Source organism: Nycticebus coucang, chromosome 16 (genome assembly GCF_027406575.1).
Source record: "Nycticebus coucang isolate mNycCou1 chromosome 16, mNycCou1.pri, whole genome shotgun sequence".
Classification (NCBI taxonomy): domain Eukaryota; kingdom Metazoa; phylum Chordata; class Mammalia; order Primates; family Lorisidae; genus Nycticebus; species Nycticebus coucang.
Genome location: NC_069795.1, coordinates 368,528 through 386,994, shown reverse-complemented (window position 1 = coordinate 386,994; position 18,467 = coordinate 368,528). Strand labels below are relative to the sequence as shown.

General features: G+C 45.2%; 1 protein-coding gene and 1 pseudogene across 2 annotated transcripts in view; both read left to right on the top strand.

Annotated features, from left to right (window-relative positions):
* Window positions 1–18,467, top strand: part of PCNT (pericentrin) — a 148,762-nt gene that overhangs the window by 87,521 nt on the left and 42,774 nt on the right. Inside the window, exons 21-28 of one of the 2 annotated variants that reach the window (XM_053564663.1) lie at window positions 781–813; window positions 2,404–2,633; window positions 3,197–3,313; window positions 3,409–3,435; window positions 5,062–5,265; window positions 8,038–8,208; window positions 15,042–15,917; window positions 16,872–17,039. In XM_053564663.1, coding sequence (XP_053420638.1) covers window positions 781–813; window positions 2,404–2,633; window positions 3,197–3,313; window positions 3,409–3,435; window positions 5,062–5,265; window positions 8,038–8,208; window positions 15,042–15,917; window positions 16,872–17,039 — 1,826 coding nt within the window. The remainder of the gene's footprint in view (window positions 1–780; window positions 814–2,403; window positions 2,634–3,196; window positions 3,314–3,408; window positions 3,436–5,061; window positions 5,266–8,037; window positions 8,209–15,041; window positions 15,918–16,871; window positions 17,040–18,467) is intronic. The other variant, XM_053564662.1, reaches the window with a different exon arrangement.
* LOC128567620 (28S ribosomal protein S17, mitochondrial-like) lies at window positions 5,859–6,829 on the top strand (annotated as a pseudogene).

Sequence of the window (18,467 nt, the reverse complement as noted above, 5' to 3'; positions counted from 1 at the left end):
GGTGAGGCACTGGGCTCTGCGTGTGCATCAGCTGAGCCTGTGGCTGCCCCCCACATATTTGTGGTTCCCCCCTGCAGCGAGATCTGGCAGGCATCCATAGCCAGGTGCCCCTGGCAGGGGCTGGGCCTACAATGGCAGGGCCCCACCTGAGGTTTATGTTGGTCTCCTTGCCAAGGCAGGTACCTAGTGTGGCAGGAGTGGGTCTCGGGGCCCTTCCTGCTCTCAGGCTAGTGTCTCCTCCTTCACTGTGTTCTGTCACTGGGAAGTGTTCACTGTTTCTCTGGGGTCCTCTTGGTTTCTTCTCATACATTGTTAAGCGACCTTAGTTTCTCCTTCTGTTCTCTGCCTTTTCTTTGCTTTGGCCCTGCAGTTCTGCTCTCCTTTCTGGGGATGCCTTAATGGCCCTTTTGTGCTGATAGTGGCCCTGGGCCACCAGCCTTGGGCTGCACATGGGTCCCGGGGGCTGCTGCTTGGTCCTACGACCATCCACTCACCTCCCAGGAGTTTCCGGCTGGCTTTGCCCGTGCTGTGTGCAGCGCCTCTTCTGCTGTGTGGCATGTTTTGTGGCCACCTTTGGGATGGTGCCACCTGTCCCGTTTGTCTTCTTTGCTTAAAAAATAATAGCCCACAGCAACTTGGGGCAGGCAGCGGCAGGAAGCTCAGGGCTCAGGCTATCCCAATGGGTGGCATTGCTGGGAGCCCCCACCCCTGGACCCTCAGATTTGGGTTACATGCCTCTCTGATTTCACCTCAGTAAATGTTGTGCCTCTTGGTTTGTAGGCAAACCCATTGCTGCAGCACATGAGGACTCAGGTTTGTAAAAGCCAGTGGTTGATTTCTGTGTGATGTGCTGTGTTTGTTTGCATTAGATTTTGCAAATTATTTATTAAAAAGGAAAAGCACTGAAGAGCTTTCATGACAAACTATTAAATAAAATTATAGTATAGTCTTCAATATTAATTAATAAAAAGGGTCAAATTGTCCCATTTTAATGGTCCAATGAGATGCAGGCGTCTTTCACTACAGTTTCTTGCTGCACCTCATGCTGTTTTGCTGGAGTGGGTGTCAGAGGCCTTGTCTGGGCCCCACCTGGTCTGTACAGGGCCTTGGTGGAGTGCTGTCTAGACTGGGCAAGTGCCTTGAATGGGTTGGAATGTGCCTCCAGATCCTTGTGCACCTCTGATTGTGATTGCCCATTGTTGCAGCTGCATGGCCAAAGTTCATTTACTGCGGCTGTTGGCTTGTCAGCATGAAAATTGGGACTGTTACATTAATGGTAATGATGGTTTGTCGTAAAGGATTGACAGAGTTTTACAATTAAAAATGATTAAGTTTTGAAAGCTACTGGAATGTAAATAGCAACTTACAAGTTTAAATTTCAGGTTTCAGATGGTATGGTTTGAATATTGCTTGTTTGTGGTCTCAGCCTGGGCTGGGACCGAAGCCCAAGTGGTCAGGCAAGTGCGGGCTCTGGGGTGGTGTTCCCTCCGCACAAGAGCCCACTGGGGGCAGTGGGGCCTCCAGAGCAGTGGTGGGAGGGCCGTTCCCCAGAGCCATTTTGTAAGTCATTGTACCCAGCTTGTTGGTGAAGCCCTGGTGGCCTGGTCACCTCCAGCACATTGTGTGAATAGTGAGATTTCAGCCCTTATTTTGGAGAGAGAGTCTTTATCAACTGCTTGTATCTGGGCAGTTCAGTGCTATGATGGGGCTGTCGGAGCCCCTCTGCCTGAGATCATGTTTACATCGGGGGAGGTTTTAAGTCATTTTTCTGAATTAGAGACTATATGTGAAGATACAATCCCTGATAATGTCTTTTTAGAGTACCTGGACATATTCTTTTCAGGTTTAAAAATTTTTTTAATTTACCCAATTTTCATTTAAAATATATATATATTTTTTTCAGAAGTAATTTTAGGTGGGCAGGGTGGTGCTTGTGGCCCTAACTACTTGGGAGGCCGAGGTGGGAGGGTTGATGGAGCCCATGAATTAGAGACTACAGTGAGCTGTGATGATGCTGTGTTCCAGTCTGTGACAGAGAAAGACGCTGTCTCAAAAAAAAAGTGATTTATTTGACTTTATTTTCAGCAGGCTTTTGAATTGTGGACATAAGCTTGATGACTGTGGACTCACATGGCTTTTGGGACACGTGGTCACTCCTCAAGGCTGTTATACCCCTGCAGGGGACAGTCTCAAAGTGGGCGGGCTCATTTCTGAGGGATAAGGTGTGAAGCATCCTGTGGGCCAGCCCTGCCTGCCAATGCAGCACACAGTCCCTGTGAAGCACAGGGGTCTCTTCTGTTTCGCATCACCACCAGGAAATGCGTGTTTCTAGTTCCTGCTTAATATAGACACAGCCCCTGTGGTGTGGGGCTCCCTCCATGTCTGTGTTCTTTATATCACTAGCATTGCAGAAGGAAGTGGAATGTCTGAGCAAGGAGCAGTCAGAGACGAGAAGGCAGGCCGAGAAGGACCACGCGGCCCTGTGTGCCCAGGTGCAGCTGCTGGAGTCCGAGCTGGAAGAGCAGCTCTTGCGGCACCAAAGCTGTGCCCAGCAGGCTGAGGAGGTTGCCGCACTGAAGCAGCAGATGGCTTCTCTGGACAAGCATTTGCGCAGCCAGCGGCATTTCATGGATGTGAGAATTTTGAATAATGAATTTTACTTGCATTGCTTAAAGTCATTATTATAGTTTAAGCTTTGTTCCAGGTCATGACATAAGCTTCTAGGACATGACACTGGTGATGAGAGTCTAATGCTCCTCCGTCTGTTTTTCCGGCTGCGTCTTGGCTGCTACCCACTTTTTGTGGGGGAGGATTCTGGGGGACGCCCTCACCATGCCTTGGCACACAGTCCTTCTTACCTTCTCACAGCCCTGCGAGTTCCCCTCAGTTGGGGTGTGGCCCTGTGTCCTGGGAGGTGTCTGTGCTGCCACCTGCCCCATGGGAGGCCAGGCCGTGCCCTGTGCTCGTGGCCATCTCTTCTTGCTGCATCTTATCTTCTGTCCATTGCCTGAGAGAGCTGTCAGCCTTTCACAGCCTCCTCTGCATTCCATCTGAGGGCTGTTCCTCTTTTTTGTAAGCTCCATCTTGCAAATGACAGTGATGAGGGAGATGTGTGGAGCCCACGTCCTTGGCGGGTGGGTGCCTCCTGCCACATCCTCCCCTGCAGGGTACCCTGACACGCTGTCTCTCCTCCCAGGAGCAGGCTGCCGAGCGGGAGCATGAGCGCGAGGAGTTCCAGCGGGAGATTAAGAGGCTGGAAGAGCAGCTCCACCAGGCGGCCAGGCCACAGCTCCAGGGACCCCAGGACAGCCTGGTAAGCCAGCTGCCACCCACCATGCCTGAGGGGCCCTCTGCTGTGTTTTTAAGCTTTAACGTTCTTTGAATTTCTGCCTTCCATGTACACGGGAGCAGCAGCATGTGCGGCTGGATGAAGAGGTAAGGACACACACCTGCCTTTGCTTTACCCCTTCTGCATTATTAGCACTGCTGCCATCTGGCCAACATGTCCTCTCACTCCCTGCTGGGGGCTGTGCACATCATCCTGTTCCCTGCTGGTCCTTCTTGCTTTTGTTTGGGTCTGCAGCCACCTGCTTCCTCTCATCTAAGATACTTCTAGTGATTCTTGGTCTTTTCTTAATTAAACTTATTTTGAAATGATGGTGGGTTTGTGTACTGGTGTGAGAAGTAGGACTCAGTTTCTTGCACTTGCACTTGGCTCTAGTGACCACTTGCAGAGCTGGGACTTGCCACCAGCAGCTGGTGCCTGCAGAACACAGCCCCACTGCAGGCACCTGCCTCTCCCCATAGTCCCCATGCTCTTCCCTGGCCAGGGTCTCATTCTGGTCCTTGGTGGCCTCTGATTTGCCCTCTTTCTGTACTTTTATTTCTGTAACATATAAGTGGAATCATTTGTATGTTCTCTTTTCAGTTTGGTGATTTTTACTGAGTCTAATTTGACAGTCATCTAGGTTGCTATGTGTACCCTTAGTTTGTGGAAGAAAAATTTAAACTCTGAAATAATTTAAAGAGGTCTATTCTGAGCCAGGTTTGGGGACCATAGCCTGGAGTCACACCGAAGAGTCTTGAACAGGTGGTTTCACCATAGAGGGGTTACAGTTTGGCTTCATACATTTCAGAGAGACAGGAATTATGGGCATAGTTGTAAATCAGTAGTATGTGGAGGGTGTAGGTGTACCTTGGTTTGGCCTGAAAAGGTGAGACTTCCTGAAACAGGGCCTGCAGGATGTAGGTAGGTCAGTGATCCTTTAGTTGATAATTGGCCAGAAGAGTTGAGCCTTATCTATTAGGCCAGGATTCTGCAGAGAGGAGTGTGGAGTCAGGATGAGGGTCTGTCTCTCGTGTGGGGCTGTGCAGAATCAAGGTGGGGAGTGACTCTCAGTATACTGGGCCAGTAGATTCTGTTTAGTGAGATTTTATCATTCACAGGTGAGACTCACCAGGCCCTTAGCAGGGAATTTGGAGACAGAAGAAAAAGGTCAAGGTTCAGTCCTTAGTTCTTTTTGTTGTTGAGTAGAGCAGTCTTTCCTTTCTATCAAAATAAGTTTTGTTTTACTAACAAATTTTGATTTAAAGAAAACATGCCCTTCATAGCAGAGCTCTGTTGTGTCTTTCCTTAGGTGTTATTGCACAGCCTAGATTGAGAGAAACATGTGGAATGCCCCTTGTACCATGCACATTTTTATTTGGAAGATGGATGTTTGAAAAAGTCTATGGTTTTTTTTTTTTTTTGAGACAGAGTCTTTTGTCCTCGGTGGAGTGCTATGGTGTCAGCTGACAACAACCTCAGACTCCTGGGCTCAAGTGATCCTCCTGCCCTGGGTTCCTGAGTGGCTGGGACTACAAGTGCCCGTCACAATGCCTAGCTAATTCTATTTTTAGTAGAGATGGGGTCTTGCTCTTGCTCTTGCTCTTGCTGATCCATTGAACTCCTGAGCTTAAGGGATTCTCCCATCTCACCCTCCCAGAGTACTGGGATTACAGGTGTGAGCCACCGCACCTGGCTAATCTATTTTCTTTCTCAAGCATTTTTTGTTGTTTTAGGTTGAACTTTTACAAGAGAAGTTGAGAAAGAAATCAGATGAATTTAATGAATTGGTTATAAAGAAAGAGCTGGCAGATAGACAAGTGCTAATCCAGGAAGAAGAAATCAAACGCCTGGAGGAGATGAATGCTGACTGGAGGAGAGAAGTGGTCCAGCTACAGGAAGAATTGGAAACCCAGCGGGAAATTGTGAAAGAATTACAAGTAAAGTGTTCCAGCCAGTGTGTGTGTGGGGGGAGGGTCTGCTCACTCTGCCCCAGGCTGTGTCAGAGCCACAGACTTGGTGGGGACTGGCTGGAAGATTCCTGGTGCCTCTCTGGAGATGCTTATTCTCATTTAGTGCCATAATCAGATTTTGTACAAGTTTTTATGCCACTTTTTTACGTTTCAGGAGCTCTGCAGTTATCCTTAATAATTTCATAAAGTAAATACTTAAGAAAAACTTTTTTCAGTAAATGCTTCAGTTAAAGCTAGTTATAATTATTCTGGGCTTGGGGTGTTTCACACCTTCCCAGTGGCTCATCTCCGTGACAGTCCACACACTGTAGTCTGCGCTTACAGGGCTGACGGCCTGTTTCTATTGGTGTCTGCCCCCCCCCCCCCCCGCCTTGGGTGGAAGGAAGCAGCTGTGCCTCCTTTTTGAACATTTAGCTAAAAGGAATTGAACTTCTGGATTTTCGTTTATTTTATGTTGTTGGAGGTTAAAACTTACTTGAGAAGTGAGGATCAGTGAGAATTTTATTTTGGAATCAAGAGCTCTGTGGATCACATGGCTGCTCAAAGCTAGTTCAGGTGACCAAAGCCATATAATGTCTATAGTTCATTCATCTGTCCTTGCCAAATGGATCATGGGGAAGGTGATTGGGACAGCAATGCAAAAAACTACCAAAGTGAGAGTGACCAGGCTTGTTCTGGATCCGTATTTATGAGGTATTTTAATAAGCGGAAAACCTGCTTTGTTCATGATGCTTTTCAGCAGTGCACAGTTGGGGATATTGTGCTTCTCAAAGCTTTGTCTGTTCCACAAACTAAGCACATGAAACATGAACTGGCTGAGATCATTTTCAAAGTTGGAAGAGTCATAGATCCAGTGACAGGAAAACCCTGTGCAGGAACTACCTTCCGGGAGAGTCCAGTCCATTTGGAAACAAGCCACCTTAGCTAAAAATCTAGAAGAACTCAATATCTCTTCCTCACAACGAAGGAGGATTATAAGAAGAAGCCAAAGGGAAACATTTACATGTTTACTTTATGGAAAAAGAAATTTTTCTTCTAAGTTTCATCACAAACCGTCCAGTTTCTCTTGTAGTATTTATGAAATAGCTAAAAGTAAATGAAGTAAAGGGCTTGTTATAATTTTTCGTAAGGTTTATGGTCACATTTCAAATCTTCTTTTCAGTGGACTTACTTTCACATTGCACTAAGTGTCCCTAGCAATCTGCTGCATTTTTTGTAAGCTCACTGTTTTAGAAGGTATAGTGGTTTTCTTTTTTTCATTCAAAAAATGTTTCCTGAGCTTTTATTTTGAGGGAAGAAAGCCTTTTGGTATAAACAGATAAGGCCACATTAAGTGAATATTTTTGATGGTATATGTTCAAAATAAATTTAAATATTTTGTCCAATTTCACCAATTCCATAGGCAAATTAATCAACATGCTCATGGCCAGACTTTTTTCAGATTAAGCTATATTAATATTGTTGTCATGTAGAAAGTAAAATCTTAAAATTCTGTGTCACTTCTCCTCTAGGCTGGATTAAAAAGGAATGAGTTCCTAAAACCTAACAGATTGATTAAATTGTAGCACTGTGCACACATGCATTGAATTGGAGAGTGAATTTTACTGCTATTCATTAATAAACTGTGACAATTAAGAAAAAAAAAGAGTTTGGCCTGAGACGCAAACGCTGCTTCCAGGACAAGAGACAGTTTCCTCGGGTGTAGGAGGACAAGGGGGGCTCCGAGATCAGGATCAGGTGCTGGCAGGGTCATTGTGGGAGGACAAGGGGGGGCTCCGAGATCAGGATCAGGTGCTGGCAGGGTCATTGTCCCTCCCATCTTGCCCTCAGCAAACACTCACTGGGCTTTGAGTTGTAGGTTGTAGAAAATGGTGCCTTTTTCCATCACAAACCTGGACCATGCATACAGCGTTGTACTCCTGTTTCTTCCACATTCAATATGTTGTGGGCATTTTCTTTTCTTTTTTTTTTTTTGCATGGATTTTAGGGCCTTTATTATGAGGTTTTTGATTTCTTTCACTTTAATTATCTTAAAAAGGCAAAGGTTTGCCATACATTTTCCCCTCTCATAAGGTAGAATCTCTTTATGTAATTTGTTGCAATTAAAAATTCTTTTGGCTTTTCCTGCAGAGCTCTAGGGATATAGCTTTTTCTTGGAGATCTCAGTGGAGCGAATTAATCTACATTCAAGCAAAATTAGAGATTCAATTACATGATAACCTTTAAAAGGATAATTATGTTCTTAATGCCGTTAGCTTTATTGTCAGAGCTGATTTTTGAACATTCCAGTTTGGCCTCATGTTGTGGGCATTTTCTCCATGTTAAATATTCTTTGAAAAATTTTTTATGGGCAGTTAATATTTATCACATGGATGACCATTAGCCACTGTCCAATTCTTTTGGAAAGGTCTTTCTAATTAAAAAAAAAATTATTAAGTCTAGTGAATATTTCTGTAACCTGTTGAATAATTACTAAGGATTAATTCCTCATAGTGGAATTGTGAGCACACTAGCTCTCAATTAAGGTCACGTCCTTCACCAGGCAGGTCTCTGTTGGGAATGTGGCGAGCTTCTGTGTACCTGTGCTGTCAGCTAAATCCCTGGGTGCAGGTGTGTGTGCACATGTGCCACTGTGCTTCAGGAAGAGTGGAGATAGTTTATGCTTTAACAGACAGCAGCCTGAGGTCCCTAATTCCTAAGTATTTGCCTCAAATAAATTTCCTTTTTGTCCCTAAATAGCATAAAGACGCATTAGAGGAACAGCAGACAACTCACCTGCTTCCAGTGTCCACACTGCAGTCTGAACTAGACAGGGGTAGATGTCCTGGGTCTTCTCCAGACAGCCCTCCCCAGGGCCCAGAGGAACAGCTGGAGGCAACACAGACATCCCTTCTGCAGCAGGAAGGGAAGGTAGGTGGTGGCAGGACATTGGGACTCAGCCCCAGCCCTTGCCTGTGCATTTGTGTGGAGGGCATAGTGTGCACATGGTACAGCAGATGGGTCCGTAACTCCTGCATATTCACAGTCATGTTATCATTTTCGTGTGGGTCTAGGATGACAGTAACTGTTTTGAGTATGTATTTTTAAATCTCTCAAAGCTACTTTAATAATTATTAAGTCAATTAGAATATTAGATAATTTTATTGTTTCTTTTAATGAAAGGCCTTAGATATATAAGAGCAAGTGGAGGACACTAAAGATGACTTGGTAAGTGGGAATGAAGCAGCACCATGTGAATTTACAGCTAGATATGCAGAGCACCCAGACTATCTTGAGCATCAAGAAAACCCAGGAAGGGTTGCTAGCCTGCAGGCTCACAGAGCCAGGGCTCCTGATGCCTGTGGTTGTGCTGAGGCCACCACCAGGATGCACAATAGCACCTTCCCCAGCCCTCTGTGGCCCTGACTTCTTCCTGGGCTGGCAACTAGGGTGGCTCTGGGGTCAGGAGTGGGCAGCCAACAGCCTCACCCGCAGCTCTGCTTCCGGTGTGCAACACAGGCAAGGCTGTGGTGGAGTGACAGTGGGGAGAGGAGAGGCAGCTCCCTGGAGACAGAAGCTGTGAGGACAGAGTCTCTTGCTTTGGAGCGTGTGAGTGGTTCACAGCCATCGAGGGCTATGCTCTTCCAGAAGAGGTGACATTTAGTGAGGTTTCCTATATTAAGCTTCCTGTTGGCAGGATGGGGCAAATATCTGTTTTTAAATTTTCTCAATATATTGTTTTAACATAGCTGGGTTTTTGAAACAAAAAAGAAAACCAACCTTTTTGCTGCAGAGATGATATTAGACTTTGCAAAGGAAACATGACTTTTTGAGGAGTCCTTAAGACCATGGGTGGCCCAGTTGTGTACACCATGTGGTGTAGCCTCTGGAAGGAGCTGGGAGTGTGGGAGGCAGTTGGGGCTGTGTCATTCATGTCTGATTCTCACAAAGTTTGTGTCTATATAATTCTAAGGTATTTCGAGTGAAATGGGAGTTTTAGGCTAATTCTAGTAACAAGTTGTCCTTTTAGTATGAGTCTTTTTTTTTTTTTCAGTTTTTGGCCAGGGCTGGGTTTGAACCCACCACCTATGGCATGCGGGGCTGGCGCCCTAACCCTTTGAGCCACACGCACTGCCCGAGTCCTTTTATTTTTTGAAACAGGGTTCTGCTCTGTCACTAGGCCGGAGTGCAGTGGGATGATTACAGTTCACTGCAGCTTCAAACTCCTGGGTTCCTCCTGTGATCCTCCTGCCTCAACCTCCTGAGTATCTGGGACTACAGGTGTTGCCACCACACACTTTTTTTTGTTTTGTTTTGAGACTGAGCCTCAAGCTATCAACCTGGGTAGAGTGCTGTGGTGTCACAGCTCACAGCAACCTCCAACTCCTGGGCTTAAGCAGTTATCTTGCCTCAGCCTCCCGAGTAGCTGGGACTACAGGTGCCTGCCACAACGCCCAGCTATTTTTTGGTTGTAGTTGTCATTGTTTGGCAGGCCCAGGCTGGATTCAAACCCGCTAGCTCTAGTGTATGTGGCTGGTGCCTTAGCTGCTTGAGCTACAGGCGGCCACCCCACGCACTCATTTTTATATTTTTTGTAGAATTGGGTCTCATTATGTTTCCTAGGCTAGTCTAGAACTCCTGGCCTCAGCAATCCTCATGTATTAGCCTCCCAGAGTGCTGGGATTACAGGTGTGAGCCACATGCCCATCCCAGGATGAATTCTTAATAGATGAGATGCAGCCTGGACCCTAAAGAAATGAAACTTATTTTCTCTCAAAAACCTGTGCATGAGTGTTTATAGTAACTCAATTCTTAATTATCAGTATCTTAAAACAATCCAAAGATCACTCAATGAACAAACTGGCACATCTCTACAATCCCACTCACTAACAAAAGTAGCAGATGACACACAGCTCTGCAAAAGGTGAAGTGATAGGGCTGAAGAACAGGTCAGTGGAGTTTCTAGAGGCTGGATGTGGTGCATGGATGACCACAAAGGGAAGCATGAGGAAATTTTTTTGAGTGATAGGATTGTGGTGCTAATTATAGGACTAAAACCATTGTTTAAAACTCATAAAACTGGCTCGGCACTTGTACCTCAAAAGGCGCCAGCCACATTCACCAGAGCTTGCGGGTTTGAATCCTGCCTGGGCCTGCCAAACAACAATGACAACTACAACCAAAAAATAGCCAGGCGTTGTGGCGGGCATCTGTAGTCCCAGCTACTTGGGAGGCTGAGGCAAGAGAATAAACTTAAGCCCAGGAGTTGGAGGTTGCTGTGAGTTGTGATGTTATGGCACTCTACCCAGGGCGACAGCTTGAGGCTCTGTCTCAAAAAAAACAACAAAACAAAAAACCTCATAAAACCATATATCAAAAAATGAATTTTACTATGTGTAAACTTGAAAAAACAAAAATTTAAAAAGATATGGTTGTACTAAAAAATAAGAAATAGGCTTGGTACCTGTAGCTCAGTGCCAGCCATATATATATACGGGTTCGAATCCAGCCCAGGCCTGCCAAAAATAAAATAAAATAAATTAAAAAGGTAAGAAATACCCAAAATCAATCACCCAAAGTTCCACCTAAAAAGCTAAAAAAAGAAGAGCAAAATAAACCCAAAGTAAATAGAATTCAATAGTAAAAGTAAGAGGAGATAACAAAGAAAAAGAGAAAACTTATAAAGCCAAAAGCCAAGTCTTTGAAAACATCAATAAAATTGATAAACTCCTCACTAGAGAGACTTTAAGAAAAAAGAAAATAATAGAAATTGACCAATATCAGGAATGAAAGGCCATTATTGAAGAACCTACAGATATTTATTGGTAACTAAGAAAAATGTTAATAAGGTTAATAGTTAATGGTGAAAGATCAGAAACTCTTTTGTGCCAAGAAATTTAACAATTTTGATGAATATATAAATTCCTTAAAAATGTGTCTTATCAAAACATAAGATGCAAAAGAGATCCAAATACTTCTAATCTCTTAAAATGAATTATCAAAAATGCCCCTACGTAAATAAACTCTAAGCAGTTTAACAGTTTCACTGTTGATTCTTTTAAAACATTCAAAGAGTCTCAGCACTCAACGGAAGCTGAGGTAGGTGGATTGCCTGAGCTCAGGAGTTCAAGACCAGCTTGAGCTAAAGGGAAACTCCATGGCTACTAAAAATAGAAAAAGTAGCCAGGCGTTGTGGCTGGAGCCTATAGTCCCAGCTACTCAAACTCATGTAGGAGGATCGCTTGAGCCCAAGAGTTTGAAGTTGTACTGAACGATGGCACAATGGCTCTCTACCCAGGGCAATAGAGTGTTATTTACCACATCTATGTTAAATAACCTCTTTGAGAAAATAGAGGAAGTGGTAACATTTCCAACTCTTTTTTCCTTGTTGTTGTTTGAGACAGAGTCTCACTGTGTCGCCCAGACAGAGTGCAGTGACATCATCACATCTCACAGCAGCCTCACATTGCTGGGCTCAAGTGATCCTCCTGTCTCAGCCAGGCGTACCATGGTCTCAAACTCCTGAGCCCAAGCAGTCCTTCTGCCGGGGCCTCCCGAAGTGCTGGGATCATAGGAGTGAGCCACTGTGCTCGGCCATATCTTTTTAATTTGAAATGTTTTAGTTAATGAAGTCTACTTCATTAATTTTCAAAATGGATCATGCTTTTGGAGTTGTATCTCAAAGTTCTTTGCCTAACCCAAGTTCACAAAGGTATTTTCTTGTTTTCTTTTAGAAATTTCATAGTTATACCTTGCATTCAGATCTTTGATATACTTCAGGTTTATTTTTTAGCTTATGTATATTTAGTGTTTCAGTACCATTTATTGAAAAACTATTCCTTTTCTATTGAATTGCCTTTATATCTTTCTGATTTTGGTATCAGGGTAATATTGTCCCCATGAAAAGAGTTGTTTCCTCTTCTGTTTTCTGGAAGATTATGTAAGATTGGTGTTGTTTATTCTTTTCTTTTCATGTTAAGTAGCACTGTTCAGGAAGCCATCTAGGCTAGGTGAGTTCTTTCTGGGTGTTTATTAAAATTATAGATTTTTTTTTTTTTTTACTACTTGTAGGGCTATTTAAATGATTGTTTCACACTGGTAAATTTGGGGCCATTATTAAGGTTTCTCATTATCCTATAGATATTTTAGGCTGTGCACCTTTTTCCCCGTCTTACCCCTAAAGGAGTAATTTTTTTTGTTTGTAGACTCTTTGTCATGTTTAGTATTTTTTTAAGCCCATTGAGTAAATTTTAAAATTTCAGATATTATAACTTTTAGGTATAGAATTTTTATTTCTTTTTTTTTTGTAGAGACAGAGTCTCACTTTATGGCCCTCAATAGAGTGCCGTGGCTTCACACAGCTCACAGCAACCTCCAACTTCTGGGCTTAAGTGATTCTCTTGCCTCAGCCTCCCGAGTAGCTGGGACTACAGGTGCCCGCCACAATGCCTGGCTATTTAAAATTTTTATTTCTTTTTATAGTTTCTGTTATTCTGCCAAGATTTTTTTATCTTTTAATTTATTGGGTGGATACTTTTCTTTATATTCTTGAGCATAACTATGACATTAGGTTCAATGTCTTTGTTTATTTGGTATCTTTGTCATCTCAAAGTTAGTTTAGTTGCAGTTTGTTGTCTTTTCTGATTTCTTTTTCTTTTTTTTATTTTGAATAATTTTGATTTACATCCATGACATTCCATGAATTATGTTGTGGGGACTGTGGCTTCTGAAGAACGTTGAGGCTCTTTTATCGACAGTCAGCTTGGTTGGACTCAGAGTGCACACCCTGTCCTGCCTGCAGAGGGAGCAGAGAGACTGGTAGAGCTCTCATGTGACCTTGGGGTTTTCCTGTCCCACTTCTCTGTTTCTGGGAACACTCCTCACTCTCCACAGCCTCCTGGCCCTCATCATGTCATGCTGCCTGAGGGCAGAGTCTCAGGGACTGAAACTCTCCCCTCAGTGGCTGCTGCCATGTCGCAGGCCCCTGCACTACCTCCCCAACCTTGTGGGTACACAGGCAGGTTGGGTGTGACTTATCAGGTTTCTGAGGAATATCTGTCCCAACCTAACTGACCCCAGCCTTGGTCCCAAACCTCCTTTTCTTGTGGTCTGCCCTGCTGCAGGCCCTGGAGTACCTGGTGTTGCCTCTCCACAGAGCTGCGTTTGCTAAGGGAGCAGCGTTCCTTGGATAAAATGCCCCATCTGGTCAGAGGGAGCCCATTTTTGCTGTCCTGCCCTGAAGGTGGTGCTCACACCTGGTCACTCTACATTGGCCTGGATTGGATTTAGAGGCCACCCTGACCAGACATGGAGCCCCCACACCTTTTTCAGGAAGTCCCCATGCTCTAGGCTACAATATCTGCTCCTCTTAGTTCTACAACCTAAACTTGTTTCCCTCTTTCTTTTGCCTTGTTAATCTGTTTTTATCGATTCTTCTTTGTGCTGTTACAATTGCACTGTATCTTAGAGAACTGATTTTAGATTTTAGTCTGTTGCGTTATAGAGGGACCTTTTATGCTGGCTCCAGGATTTAAATGTGACGTTTGTGTGGTGTTTATGACTGTTTGTAGCGTACAGCCTTTTATTCTTGTGTGTTTAGTGAATAAACACAAACTTGTCCAGCCTGCTTTGTCTTCAGAGGCTCCTTTGCCTGCCTGCTTAGTGTGGCCAGCCTCAGGGGCTTCAGAGCAGGGCTGCGGTGGGAGACTCACTGAGCATGTGCTGTGCACTGTGGTCGGAGTGTGCCTGGTGCACAGTTTATGGGATCCAGAGCAAAACCAAAGGCTTATTAGGTTCTTCTTTGGCTTTTACTAAAGGACAGGTTGTATTTGAGTTCAAAGTACTTGTGAAGTAGTTTTAGTCAAACCAAGTGTTGTCTTGAAGCCCTTAATTTGGGGAACGTAAAACACTGGACTGTAACAAGTTGTTTGAAAATTATTAGTTAGAATACAAACTGGTTAGCATTTTTCCATCTTTTTGGTCATTACCAGCAATGTTATTTTAAGAGAATAATTTAAAACCATATTGACTTAGATTTCAATCCTAACATTCTACTTAATATTCTGTGGGTTTAGAAAGATATTTAATATCTTAAGTTGCAGTTTTCCTGCAACTTAGTGAAAAATATACTTCAGTTAAAATTGTTGAGCTTGAGGTTAAACGGCATAAGTAAACACGCTTTTTGCCTACCGTAGTCACTAAAGTGGTTGTGACAGAAACACCTGTGTTGCTGTGCGCACAACCTCCCACGCAGGTGGGTGGCCCAGCAGGTTCATGTCTTCATTTATGCAAAATTTCCAGCTATTTCTGTCACTTTTATTCTCCGATGATAATGATATATAAAAACTAAATGCTCTTTTAGGAAAATCAAATCACAGTCATTTAAATATTAGCAAAATAAGCACTTATAAGGTAATAAAAGCATCACTGTATCACTGGAAAGCATTAGAGCTTCTTTTTTTTTTGCATTTTTTGGCCGGGGCTGGGTTTGAACCTGCCACCTCCAGCATTTGGAGCCTATGCCCTACTCCCTTGAGCCACAGGTGCCGCCCCTGGCATTAGAGCTTCTTCAGAGTTTAGACCCTAGTGGGGACTGTGGGGTTACCTGGGGCCTGACCTGCCAGTGGCTGCCTCAAAGTGTTGTAGGTCAAGTCATCCAATCTGTCCACTTCTCCAAGAATGAATTCAGGTTGAACTATGTCCTGAAACCAGGAAATTCAGGAGTGGTTGCATTAATTTGTCTCCAAAATGTGCTTTGTCTTCAGGGTGTGTGTGCCAGAAATTCTGAAATTGAAGAACTGAAAGCCATTATTGAAAACCTGCAAGAGAACCAAAAACAGTTACGAAAGGACAAAGCCGAAGAAATTGAGCAGCTCCATGAGGTCATTGGGAAGCTGCAGCAGGAGCTATCCCTCATGGCTCCCAGGGGACATGAAGTTAGTGATGTGGGGCTGGGAAGCCTGCAGTGCGAGCTCCTTTGCTCCCAGGTGGGGGGCCCCTGCAGGCAGGCATTGAGGGGGGAGCTCGAGGCTGCACTGGCAGCCAAGGAGGCCCTGAGCCAGCTGTTGGCTGAGCAGGCCCGCGGGCACAACCAGGCCCTTGAGGCCCTGCAGCAGCAGCTGCGGGCTGCAGAGAAAGCTGCCAAGGGGCAGCTGGCTGAGCTGGGGCACAGCACTGCCCTCAGGGAGGTTGAAATCCAGAGCATGGCCTCCCAGATCCAGGAATTTGAAGCTGTCTTGAAAGCAAAGGAAGCCACAATTGCCCAGAGAGACCTGGAAATCGAAGCTATGCACAGAGGGAAAGCCGCCCATGCTGCTGAGCTGAAATCTGTCCTGTCAGCTCTGGCCCAGTTCTGCCGTGCTCTGGAACAGCAGTCCCTGGCCTGGCCTGCTGAGCCCCCTGAGCTACATCAGCTGCGAGTGCAGTGTATCCATCTCAGTCACCAGTTGCAGGTGTTGAACCAGCAATTCCTGAGGTGCCGGATGGAGCTGGACAGGCCACATTTGCTGGAGACTCACCCGTATCCTGGCCCAGAGGGCAGCAACAAGCCTGGTGGTGCCAGTGACGCAGAGGTACCAAAGCAGGGTGTCAACATCAGGCAGCTGGCCTTGGGCCCCCATGGCCAGGACCTGGACCCACAGGTAGGCCTCATTCGCCTGTGGGCCATGGGGGGCTTCTATGCTGGGGTCAATGGGGGTCAAGCCCAGGCAGTGGGAGCCAGGTGGGCTGAGCTGGGGTGACTTAACCCCATTGGTGGCTCTTGACAAGGGGGAGGAAGGAGCGTGGGCCTGTGTGACATCTGTGCACAGTAATGTTGGGCCAAGTGTTTGCTGCCTTGTATAACTTTAGGCTTTTTTTAGAGATAGAGTCTCACTTTGTTGCCCTGAGTAGAGTGCCGTGCATCACAGCTCATAGCAACCTCCAGCTCTTAGGCTTAGGCGATTCTCTTGCCTGCCACAACGCCTGGCTATTTTTTTGTTGCAGTTTGTCTGGGGCTGGGTTTGAACCCACTACCTGTGATATATGGGGCTAGCACCCTACTCAATGAGCCACAGGCGCCACCTAGGCTTAGTATTTTTGTAAGTTATTTAAGCTTTTTTTATTTTTTTAAAACTTTATTCAAATTAATACGAGGGTACAATATTTAGGTTACATTGTTCTCACTTCCAGGGTAAAATTCCATATTTAAGATTTTAAAAATGGTTCTTTAACATGGTAATATCTTTGTTTTGTATTTGGATAAAACAGTGATATGGAGATTGCCTTGTATTGGAGTCTTTCTTAATTTCCTAATTTTTCTCTCTGACTTCTAATCAAAAGGCTTATTTTTAAACAAGCATTTCCTGTGTAAAATGTTATAAACTGTTTTTATTTTGGGGAAGCCCCACGAGTTGTCTTTTTTAGAAAGCTCCAGTTTGTGTTTAAGTAGGACTTGGGAGACTGCTCCCCAGCTTCCTGCAGAGCCTCCTATGGCTGGTAGCACCTTTTCCGCTAGGTCCTCCTGGGTGCAGCTGCCATCCCTACTGTCAAGTTCCCAGGTGCTGGGCACTAACTTCGAGTCGCTGACTGCCAGGTCTCAATGACTTCCCTGTCAGGGTGGTTCGCAGCCTGCCAGAGTCCTGGTGACGTCAGAGGAGGAGGGTCTCCGTGGACATAGCAGCCTGGCATCGCTGCTCACCATCTGCCAGAGGCAGCTGCGGTCGGAGTTGCTTTTGGTGACCAGTGAGATGCGCTCAAGCCTGTGGAACCGTGTGAGCGTGGAGGTGCGGGGCCGTGGGGGTGCTGGGAGTCCATGGCGGCAACCTCTCTCCAGCCTGTTCAGCTCCACAGTGCCCTTCACATCCCATTTGGAGCCTCCTCTACTCTTGTTTAAGTCGTGCTCTAGAAACCCACATTTCCATTGTCAAGAGCATGTGAAAAATAATCAGTTACTTCTCCCTTTAATCCATTCCGTGGGTTTGACTATGTCCTGACCTTGTCATTAGGCTTCTCTGTCATGAGAGCACCATGTCGATCACGTGCTGTAGGACTTTCTTTTTTTTTTTCGTAGAGACAGAGTCTCACTGTACCGCCCTCGGGTAGAGTGCCATGGCGTCACACAGCTCACAGCAACCTCTAACTCTTGGGCTTACGCGATTCTCTTGCCTCAGCCTCCCGAGCAGCTGGGACTATAGGCACCCGCCACAAGGCCCGGCTAACTGTAGGACTTTCACTGCCAGTGTCTGTTTTTCTTTCAAAGGCTTTATTATTTTTATTTTTGAGCCTCAGATTTTACTTGAAGAAAAGCTTATGTTTCCTTTCCCTTCCTGGAGCCACGCTGCCAAGACTGCAGGCGCTGCCCTATGTGCACTGGCTCTTCCCGTACCTCCCTGTGTAGCTGCCCCTTGCCCCTTGCAGGCTTCCAGTGAGGCTCCTGAAACCAGGGCTGGCAGATTTGCTTTTTTTCCCTCAAGTGGAAGCTCAGATCCCACCCGCCGAGTTGTCATGCGCTGAGTGGAGGGTGCTGTTCCCGTTGTGGGGCTCACTCCCGACATGCCAGGTGCAACACAACACGCAATCTTCTAGAACCTGAGAGATTGGGAATCCTGCAGCACGCTGGCCCAGGGGTCATGGACAAGGACGTGGCCCATGCCTACATTTTGAGAGGATGCCTGAATCTGGTTTTACATGTTCACAGGTGCCCTCAGGAATAATGTTGTGTGTGGAACAGTCCTTTCACCATCTCTGTGGCACAGTGGGCTCTGTGCCTTCACAGTTGAAACACTTGTTTGAATTCTTAAGAGAAAACTCAGCCTGCTGTATAATGAGCCGATCATCAAATTCTTAAAGTGACATATCAACAAATTCCACATTCATTATGTAAACCACAATTTTATATTTTTCATTGTTCATAGAACCTTCTAGTATTTTTTTCTCACATGCAGAAAGCTTTCATCCTTAGTGAATTACTACAGAAATAGGTTATAATAATTGTTGTTGTTGTTGTTTTTTTTTTTCCAGTAAGATAGGATCTTACTTTGTCACCCAGGCCAGAGTGCTGTGGCATCAGCCTAGCTCACAATAATTTCAAACTCCTTTTAAGGCTCAAGTGATCCTTTTGGCCTGTTTCCAGAGTAGCTGGGACTATAGGTGCCCCACCAAGAGGCTTGGCTAGTTTTTCTATTTTTGGTAGAGATGATGTCTTGCTCTTT